The sequence below is a fragment of the Anneissia japonica genome, unplaced genomic scaffold (genome assembly GCF_011630105.1).
Source record: "Anneissia japonica isolate Jap-2015-1 unplaced genomic scaffold, ASM1163010v1 scaffold466_len1169948_cov191, whole genome shotgun sequence".
NCBI classification, from domain to species: Eukaryota; Metazoa; Echinodermata; class Crinoidea; order Comatulida; family Comatulidae; genus Anneissia; species Anneissia japonica.
The window spans coordinates 782,896-794,289 of NW_022689540.1; the positions used below are offsets into that span (position 1 = coordinate 782,896).

The 11,394-nt window shown below is 33.7% G+C and overlaps 1 protein-coding gene across 1 annotated transcript; it reads right to left on the reverse strand.

The window, feature by feature from the left end:
- Window positions 1–8,431: 8,431 nt before the first annotated feature.
- LOC117125529 (adenylate cyclase type 5-like) lies at window positions 8,432–10,215 on the reverse strand. The gene is made up of 2 exons (XM_033272047.1): window positions 10,008–10,215; window positions 8,432–9,338 (listed from the first exon to the last, which is right to left on the reverse strand). Exon 2 carries the CDS (start codon window positions 9,326–9,328, stop codon window positions 8,432–8,434), a length of 897 nt encoding a protein of 298 aa, XP_033127938.1. The 5' UTR covers window positions 9,329–9,338; window positions 10,008–10,215.
- Window positions 10,216–11,394: the final 1,179 nt, after the last annotated feature.

Below are 11,394 nucleotides of genomic sequence, written 5' to 3' on the forward strand. Positions count from 1 at the left end.
CCACCTTCAGAAACACTTGAAATTTTTGAAAATCAATCAATAAAAGTCACAGAAAAACTTCACTGTAGTAAACTGTATTGATAATTGAGCTAGAATTGTATTTGTCACAATAACAAATTAATACCAAGTTTCTTCAAAGGATTAAGGTGTCTAAATCAATTAATTTTCTACACAAAATTTGGAAAAACTTATTTGACACAGCAATAAATACTGTACAGTATTGGTACTTGTCATAGACTTGTTTTTATCACAACAACAAATTAATACCAAGTTTCTTGCGGAGGATTAAGATGAAAAGTGTCTAAATCCCAAAAGAGAAGAGCTGCACCAGAGTGCTCACCATTAACTCAAAAGAACCACTAAAAATCTTTGACTACAAAACATAAATCTCGTGTGGGTTGTTATGATTCTGTTTACTTTTCTACCACTTACGTATTAGAAATTTAATGTCCGACACCACAGAGAACAAGAATCATAAAATCGCTACAAAATTCATTTTGTTTGTTTGATCGTAAATTTCTAGCATTCAGAATAAAGTATTACGGTAAGTCTGTAAACTATTTTACTTGTCAAATCTGTAAGCTTGGAACAACACCTATGTTACAGTATCAAAATTTTTTTTTCACAAGTACAGTACCAAATATGTATCATAAACAGAAATATTTTTAAATTGTCCAGGCAAGTTAAGAGAAGAAAAAGCATACTCTGATGAATGAAATTATGATTAACCATCATTAATGTTTTGTGCCGGATTTGTATTGTCCTGAATTTCTACTTAGTGGTAATTATCTTGAACATAAAATGCATTCCAATGCAAACACGAGCAGGCATGCAAGTATTGTCCGACACATATGTTTACATTCAAAATTCATGTTTTGTAAACAGTATCGATGTCGAATATATGAAACGTGTTGGCTGTCGGCACCTTGACCTCTGACGATTAGTGCCTAAACAAATGTTCACAATAACATGATGCAATAATGACAAAATTATTATTTTTGTTTATTTTCGGTAAATATTTCAGCTGTTCCAAATTTCTTTCCGATTCTTCTTTCCTCCTATGCTTCTTTCATATTTTCGTTAAATTTAATTTATATTACTAAATACACATTTACGAATGGATACCTTGTTCGAAGAAAGAAATCAAAATACTTCATTCTATGGGAAACTTTAACCTAAATTATTCATACTTCTTACATATACTTAATATAAATTTTCAAAGAAACACTGCGTACATTGTACGTTTCAATCTTCCTATGTTCAAAGCCAGAGTTAGCTGGTCTCGTGCCATTCTAGGCCATTTTTGGTAGGCTCTCTTCATAAAGGCTTCTACGGACAGATGACTTGTAGTGGAGCAGGAAATCAAGTTGACCCTCCCCAGTACCGCCTGATTATAAATCGACGGGAAATCAACCGATAGGTGTAAAAGATATGTATGAATGAAAATGGTTTCAAAAACATTAAAAAACAAAATATAAATGTGAAAATCGGGAGGCTTCAGATGCAGTGGTGGCTCTAGGATACATTTACTTGGTGGGGAGGAGGGGAACTAAGCTGTCCAACAGGGGGATTGAGCTTGTATGCCTGAGGAGGGGGAGGGTTTGGGAGGGGGTTAGGGTTTGGGGTTACCACCTCCCAAATGAGATTTTTTTTAAATAGGGACCTCACTGGATGGCTGGGAATGGCACTCTATAATTGTGAAAGACATGTTTTGGCTTGGTGTAGGCCTATTTTAAAATTTTTTTTTTGGTCCGACTGCCCAACAAACTCGGCCGGTGGAGGGACTTGACATGTCATGTCTGATGGGGGGGGTGCTGAATCCCCCTGGCCTCGCTGCCGTCGCCACTGTTCAGATGGATACAATTCTTAAGATGAGAAAAAAATTCAAGCCACATCATAATAATTGTAAACACAATCTCTGAAGTTGATTATGGTAGTCATTATACTGAATATTAAGTTATTTAAAATAACAAATCAATTACTAATATTATAAGAAATAGTGTCAGTGATACAGTGGCGTATCTAGGAGCATTAACCTGGTGGGGGATGGTGGCCTGGTGGGGGATGGTGGCCTGGTGGGTGGTGCTGGTGGCAATGCAAAGGCTAAGTGCAAGACCTCAATGATTAAGTAAGGGTGACATAGAAACTACTGTACTTTTATATTTATGTTTTTGCTAAGCGAAAACAAGGTTTTTTTGAAAGTGTGTAAACCCAAGCCTTGCAGTAATACATTAATAAACTTAACAAATAAAAATATAAATATAAATATATTATTTTTATTATTTTATTATTACCATTATCATTATTACCATTATTATTATTATTATTAATTGGTTTAAACATAGTTACTACTAGGCATTTGAGGATGATAAATCAACCAACCTTGTTACCAATACAGAACATTTTAAAAATTATACGTGAACAAAATATTGTGAAGTGCTTTTAAGCTCATAAATAATGATAAATGTGTTAAATTGCTAAATATTGATCTTTTTCACTTATATATGTATTTTCATCGATTTTTTGCTACATATATTCACAATGGTTTAGAGAGTGAAAACCGTGATGTCATTAATTAGTATGATTTTTATAAACATTAAAACAAAAAGCAAAATAAACAGGTAACTCAATAAATTCTGCAAGAGGATCCATGGATGCACTTTAAGAACACATTTTAAAAACAGAAAAATTTTCAATTATAATTTCAGAAATAGCAGGAGGGGGAACGCGACTCCTGTATCCGGTCTAGATCTGCCGACGTCGTAAAACCAAGTATTAAAAGATCCTCTATTTCTCATTACCACAATCCAAAGGCTTTTGCTAATCTCCTTGCATGTATTGAACATCATGTACACTAACTAGAGTATTATACACAGAATCCAGGGTAAACTATAAGCTAGTAATCAAAAAGTCCAAATAAACAAGGAGGATTTATCCCTGGAGAAGCAAACAGGCTGTGTGGTTACTTAGCAACAAGTATAAAAGGAATAATCTGCCTTTTGTCATGTCAGCATGTAATGTATTACTGTGTAAAAAGGAATGATGAACTAAAAAATGTTATGTACCATCAACTATTTATTTTATAATATCATATTAGGCTTTTTCACAGACATACAGTCATTTAAAATATTATATGAATGGTCATATCAAATCAAAATGACCATGTAAAAGACTCATTATTTTAATAATTTCCCAATGTAACTTTAAGTATTTGAATATTTTAATGAATTTTATGTGTATTACAACTCAGGAAAAAAAAATTTCACATATTTTTTTTATGTGATGAGCATTTCTGAATCTGATTCATTATTCAAAATGATCATAATAACAACCACTACTAATAATTTATATTTACATCTTTTTATTTATGTGTTAGTAGTTTAACAAGTCTTGTAAGTGAGAAGATTCGCTTTGGTTTAGACTGAAAAATGGAGTGAAATAGTGGCGATAATAATGATTATATTTCACCTATTTTTTTATGTGATGAATAATAAATCTGAGTTTGAATCTATATCAGAATCATTATTAAAAATGATCACAATATTAAACAATCACTAAAAATAATTTATATTTATATTTTAATATCTATTTAGTGCACAGTCATCTTATTAGTTCTCTATTTCTTACAAGTTGGTTATTTATTCTTTCTATTTAAGATGTTTTTGTTCTTCTCCCTTGGTTTTACTTTAATTTGCAAAATCCCTCTCTACAGCAATGTTGACAGGTGTGTTTAATTGATTTTTCTTCTTTTTTTGTGCTCTCAAACAGTTTTTTAAGTAATGATTATGTAGTGCAATTTGAATTTAAGTTCCATTTAACAATACAATAATCATACCAATGACAATTTTCCATCTGCATATAAGTCTTGATACTACAGAACTGAAATGGCCCTTCTTAAAATAAAGACACATTGAATGATACTGAGCAGGATAAAATTACATGTATACCAGTTTTTATACAGCGCACCATGCCAAAAACCCGGTCATATGGAACACTTAGTTTTAAAAATTTAAATTACATACAGGGGAGAATTGTAATACTGTATGCCAGGGTTTGTACACTTCAAACCAAATTAAAGTCCAGGACATTCAAGGACAAACTTTTAAAATTTCAATGACATTTAATGTCCTTAGATATTCCTGTACATTTATAATTGCCAATTTTGATATACTGTAGAGTATGCCCTTAATGACATACCAAACGTCTCGAAAGTTCAATTTTTTACAGTCAGTCGTGTATACTACATCACAATTCAAATTTGATGTATTAAAATGTACTAATGAATGATCAGGCAGTCGGTTTTCCAAGGCCCTAATCAAAAAAAAAAAATTGAGTATGGGACGCCAAATAGATTAGATATGGCGTGCACTAAGCGCATTAATGAGTGAGTAACTAAAAACTAGGGCCTGGAACACAGACTATGTTACGACATACAGTACTCATTAGAGACTGCAAACTGAATATGGTATTGATACCAAAGCCCTCAATAAGCTTTTCCATAATGTCAATCAAACTGAACAACTGACCAATCAGAACTGGGCCAGAAATATGGGCTTGTCCTATAAACACCTAGAAGGTACAGTAGACCTTCTGCGCCTTGGACAGTCAAACTGAACAGTCTTGAGTGCGGCATCGCAAAACCTTGTTAAGTTTCCCTGTGTAATAATTACCCTACATATTAAATTCTTAGGTACTATGCAGACAATACACATTGCTACAATGTGGTGGTATGGTTTCTACAATTAATCCTCTTCGTTGTTTTATTTTTTTTCTGTTTGGGTTTGTCTGGCTACAGTAGTGTATTTCTTGTGTCAGAGTCTGATGATTTTTTTCGTCAACAGTATAACACTTAACAAAATAGCGCTATATAAATGTTGCATTATTATATAACAGACGATGGGTATCACCATGTCCCCCAAAATAAAATAAAATGCATTAAGAACGCTCATAACCAGATCTCGGGAAAATACCTTCAAAAAATTTGGCACCCCTGCTAAATTCATAGTGCTTTACTTTTTCTCAGATGTTTACACTGTTTTCCTGAACCCAAAATAAAAGTGATTTTCCACGAGCAACTTTAAATTTAAATTTTATTTTATTGGTTTCTGACTATACGACAGGCAATAACTTGTTCTTAAATGAGATTTTATAAAAATAGTTAATTGCCAATCGATTGTTATAAAATACAAAATAGTATTATTTATTGAGCGACCGTACAGTAGGAGACAGATAACATTTATCATATTGATATTTAACCTAATTATTTAAAACAGAATCACTTAAAAAATATAGAAGGAAATGTTGGCCAATAGTGCCATATTGTGTTTTCATATGATGTATAGGTGATGATTACGAAATTAAAATGTCTTTATTTCACTATGGCAACCAGTCATCATACTACTGCTTTGTGATGAAAAACAAATTATATTAGGCACTTAGAATATGAGAAAGCAATCAGGTGGTTATAATAAAAAGAAATTCTTTCTGATGCATGTTAAAAATTAATTAGATTAATTACACTATATTTTTAATTGTGCAGGCCAACCGGTCTTGCACGAAAAGATACAATATCTCTATGACAACAAAGCATGTACATATGACCTTCAAAAAGAATACTTTATATGAATGATGAAGGTAAAAATGGGTCTTCAATATCTTTTCTTCTTTCACATTTTTGTCTTGCGACACTACGGTTTCTACTTTCATTTCTTTCTGAACGACAGATGTTTGTTATATAGTGTTCTTTTACATGTTCCTTTACCTTTGTAAGTGAGTGTCAATTTTTTTTGTCTTCCTATTGATTCTTTTTTTTTCTTCGCATACAACATTTATTATTTCTTTTTTTTCTTCGCACGTAACAGTTATTCAGTTATTATTTATACTTTATTTCTTTATTATTATTACTGTACTCTATACTGAAAATGAAAATTTCCGATAACCTGGCAACTACTGCTGGGAGACTTCTAGAGGCCTGGGCATTTCACACTACATAGTTACCGTATGTGTTATCAATGTCAATATAAACTAGTACTCTTTCTATCCATTTTCATTACAAGAAATGAAATTCACCTTCATGGCTTTACTGCTAAGAAATTTGAGAAAAACTCAAAAGCAATCCTAAAACTGAAAACAAGTAAAAAATTCTTATCTAAATGACCAAGCACTCAACACTGCAACTATCATAGTTTCATATACTTTAAACAAGAATACATTACTGAACAAGGTAATCTGAGATTACAAACCCTCGCCCTGTTGCACCATATTTATGTACTGAAAATATAATGGCCCGTGGTCAATCCGCTCCATCCGCCAAACAGGCCTAGCATCATTAGCCTTGAGTGACAAGACCATCAATCAGGTAAGTATGCTGCCATCCGGACCGCTTCCCGTCTACTGGCCAGAATTTGACACATGGTCGATCCACTCGCAGACCTGCCAACTCACACAATCCTGTAGGGTGTCACCCGATATTTAAACAAATCTCCAGTTCTCCAGTTCCGATCGAATGTAATTTTCACCCGATTTCACTGATTTTACAGGTTCCCTCCACAAAATACTCTGATTTATACATAAATGATTGATTAGATCATTATTATTCAATGTATTCACCGCGATAGACAAGCAACAATCTAATAAGTTGTTTTGCAGTAATTTTGTACATTGATTTTATACCACTATGATTTGTTTTGACATGTCTTTTTTAGTAAATTACATCATATTTTGGTTAATTCTGGAAACCTCCACATTTTTTGGTAAATCTCTAGTTTTTTTTAAGATTTTAAAAAAAAATCTCCAGATTTTCATGGCCCAGGGGTTGGCAGGTCTGCACTCGAGTCGGCCTGCAGTCGACCTGCTAGCGTCGGCTCAGCCTAGCCAAACGACTTGGTTGAACGATCTGCTCGAGTTACATGAATGTTGCCGCCGAAAAATATATAAGTAAAATTCTAAAACCTACATCTTACTTCCGATCAGCACCAAATGCGAGGAGGATCGGGATAAAAATAACCAATGTGTGAAATTGTAAGCCTATCGGTCCAATAGTTTTTGAGTTGCGACCGAAGTACACACAGGCAAATAGACACACAGACAGACGTGTGCTTTTGAAATACCCTTCATCACTCCTTTGGAGAGGCAAGGGTAATTAAAACAACCATATAAAAAGCTTAAGGTCAATATAACTAGAAAAGAATTAACATACAATTTTAATCCCATTGACATTTATAATATTAGTGATTTCGGTAGATTACTACTTAGAGTCACTGGTTAATTCAGCACAATGACATTATGAGCGAGTTTAATTGTCTGCCTTTATCTATACTTGTTTGTTGGCTTGTAATGGATGTCAAATTAGATTTTCTAAAGCCCTATTTAGAATGCCATTTTTATTTAATTACAATCCTAATCATAATCTCAACCAAGTGGACTGTTTACATGGGAATTTGTGATTGTGATGTGATTGTATTTCACATTTTCATCTGCTATCTTTTATCTGACAGCATTTTATATATATATATATATGTGTGTGTGTGTGTGTGTGTGTGTGTGTGTGTGTGTGTGTGTGTGTGTATATATATATATATATATAACATTACATGCAGATTGATTTAACTTTAACCCCTACTGCTAAATTCTGCATCCGCACCAGCTAGTCTCCATCCTAATTATTAACTGTTTTTTTATACTAAAGTTTTAAAGTATTAATGTTTTAATTATTTGTATTTCATATTTGTAAGGACTACTCGGGTAATAAGATTGTTTTACGACACCTTTTGTGGGCTATCATTGGTTCCGCTGTTGTCAAGTTTCTTGTTCTTGACTTTTATTGTAATCAAATTAACTTTTCTCCTGTTTGTTTAGGCTTTTTATCTGTTTTATTATCTTTTTGGTTTCTGCATCTTTTATCACTGTATTTTATCTGTATGTATGTTTTATTGGAACCAAATAAATTCAAATCAAATCAAATAAATATTATTTCTATGGTAAATAACAAGCTGTCCATATGCTTATTAATCTTTAACAGTTAAACGTTCATAAGGCCCAATAAAGAAAATTCCTCTTCTCCAATACTGCTTTTCTCAAAACAACATCCCTTAAATTTTGGAAAAGGCAGAGAGGAAAAAAATGACAATGATGGATGAGATCAAGAATAGAAATCTTAATTTAGTTCAAAATGGTACGACTGGCAAACCAGAAAGTATTACAACATTTGGAATTTGCCAAAAGGCTCAGCAAGCACATCTATAAAATATGTTTATAAATTTATATTTCAATGAAATGATAATGTAGTCTATAGTAAACTTTTAGTGAATACTGAAGCATTGAAGAACTGCAGGTCATCAGCATACTGAAAAGCCCCTCTTTTCCTCACTTTTTCCGTAACAGATTATTGAACACATTTTATTATTACTTGGCATATATCATTGCACAATCATTAGTATAATTCACTTACCTGTCTCCATAGAAACGAATCGTCCTTGTTGTCAATGGCGACACAAATGATCTGAACAAGTCCTAGTGTGATTCCTCCTAACACTGCCAGCCGCATACGTAGCGGCAGGAGCGCGTATGTCATGTACATGATGAATATAGACGTCCAAACCCCTGAAGAGGCTTCGTGAGGCTTAGTGTTAAAAACATCAATACCGACAACAACACACATTATAAGAATAACAGAATAGCAACTTATTCTTAATTGTTTTTGAGTAAACGAGTTCCTATTGCACACAAATGTCATGGCAAGGAAAATAAGAACAAACAGACCTAAGCAAATGCCAGTGTATATCTGAGGGTTTTTCGATACGTAATGGCAGATGATTTGTACGAGACACAACAGGCTCACCATTAACAAATAGCTTGATAAACTACTTCGATTCAAACCAAAGAAATACCTTTGGTATAGTTGCTCTAGTTTTATAGACTTGAATTTTTTTGAACGAAACACTTTTGTAATCATCGGTAGAAGTTCTGTACAATGCTTTGATTTGTCGTTGCAATCGGTGGTGTGAACTTTGACATGTCCATTCTTCTCTTGTAATTCAACAGAATTAAAACTAATATCCATACCACAGTTACTTGCCCTCTCAACCTCTGTTGGTTTATCGCCCCACGCTTTTTTTGAAGTGGTACTAGGTGGTCGCGAAGTGTCGCTTTTTCTCCTGTCCTTGTGGTAGTGCTTCTTTATCTTATGTGATTGATTGTTTTGTTGGGTATTTCCCTCAGCCTGTTTCTCTTCTTTTTCCATGGCTGCATCCCATGCCTTTTTCTGTTTGCTGATCAAACTTGATGATGATGATGGTCTTGAGGTCTTAAAGGTGTTGCTTGATTCCATGGCTTTATTGCTAGAATATACAATGATTTTTAAAAATATTGAAACAAATTCAAGGATTGCCTTTAAATTTGGCAAGCAATGCTGAAAATTATTCTTTTGATTGGTCATCCCTAAGTTTTTAAAAAAATGAACAGGGTAATCCTCAGGTACTTTAAAAGCCCACAACCAAAATCTGTGCGATGTTGTGTCCCAGGATGGCAGAAGTAGGCTTGTACAACTGACACTACAATATGGTATTTATAATTTCTTAGCATCCAACTGGAAAAATAATAGGCCTAAGTTGAATAAACAATCATAATAAAAATGTAATTTTTGTCAACTGAATAAAATTGTTTCTACCATATTCACAGCAAAAATTTCTCCATATTTTTAAGCATGATGTATTCAATATTTGAATTTCCTGTAAAATTAATCTCAGTATATAATAATCTCAGTGTAGGTTGAAAAATAAATTATTAATATTTTTCTTTTTTGTAATCCTCAAATATGGTCCCGGTCTGTAACTCTAATGAATGACGATTAGAATATCCTAGGGAAAAGGGAACAACAATGGTGTCTAAAGTTTCTAAGCCACATGTATCCATTTAGACAGTATGTGAGTATGTAAACACCTCCTTCTGTTTATATGAGTGGTGATGACCACCACCAGAAAAAACCTCACCGCCGGTGTTTGCCTTACCTGATTTCTATGATTTCTGTGGATTACCTTCTACATATTGTCGAGCAAAACTTATCTTCATTAGGTTTAGGCCTAGGTAGAGATGATGCCTTGGGTAGACCGGTAGTTGCCTGCTGTCAATACCATCTGCCGTCTCAGTTTACCATGCTAAACATTGTACACAATCAGTGCAATTCCACAACGTACGGAGTGAAGCAAGGATTGTGAATGATAATGTTCTCAACGTTGTCAGGGAAATTAAGTACCCGCGCCCTCTCTAGACATTTGAAGTTTCTTTGCGACACTAACTTTGCTGCAGTTCTATATTAGGCCTACACATCGTTTTAGTCCATCACTTGTTCCAGTCTCTTCAAATAAGAATAAAATTCAGAAGCTTTATGTAGAAAAAAATGTATTGGATTCGTGAGAAAACCACGTCTTGTGACTTAACAGAAGTAAGCCTCCTGATGAATTCCACTGCGTGGGTGGACAAAGCTGGAGTTAGCTAATAGATGTCCTATAGCCTATATAGTTAGTATTTACAGTGTCGAGATACAATCATTTCTTGCGAGGACCGAGTTCAATAATGCCGCACAATAACTCGTTTTGTAGGATGGGCTAAATCCCTGTCCAGACTATCAAATTTTATTTGAAAAAAACATGTGAGCCTAAATATTATGGTCATGATGACATGACATCATGACCATATAGAAGCCTGTCATGACTATATATGGGCATACAACAGTTTTTTGTCAAAGAAATGTTGATAGTGTGGACAGAGCTTTAAACCGTTGTTCTCGTGTGAATAATTATATGCGCACGTTATGTATTCGCGCAAATATTGATACAGAAAATTAGGATAAACTAAATATAAAAATCATTCAACAACAAATGGTTTTACTAACTGAAATCCTTTTTTAATTCCTTTTGACGTTTTACAGTTGTTGAAAGAAGCTCTTGTAAAAAAACTTTTCACGTGTTTACACATTATATAGGCCTACACGTAATCTAGCCTCTGGGTCACGATGTGTTATATATATATATATATATATATATATATATATCTGTCTCTTATACACATCTAGATGTGTATAAGAGATTAAATACGTACATACAGTTAGTTATCCTGCAAATCCTCAGTTGGTGTGGACGTAGCATCCCTGATAGCTACACGGAAGGAAGCTCTTTCTGTTGCCATTCCGCCTGCTTCGACTACGCTGAGTAGCTCTTCTATTTCTCCCATCGTTTTCTTGGCCGTCCTCTACGTCTTTTCCCCTCAATTCTACCTTCCATAAATGTCTTCTCTAGACAATTATGACGTTTGATGTGACCAAAGTATTTTAATTTGAATTTTGAAATTACGTGTATTAGCCAGTTTTCTTCAATGTCCAATTGTTCTCTTATTGAT

Excerpts from the sequence above, each read along its gene's own strand:
- LOC117125529 (XM_033272047.1), bottom strand. The coding sequence starts at position 9,328 with ATGGAATCAAGCAACACCTTTAAGACCTCAAGACCATCATCATCATCA.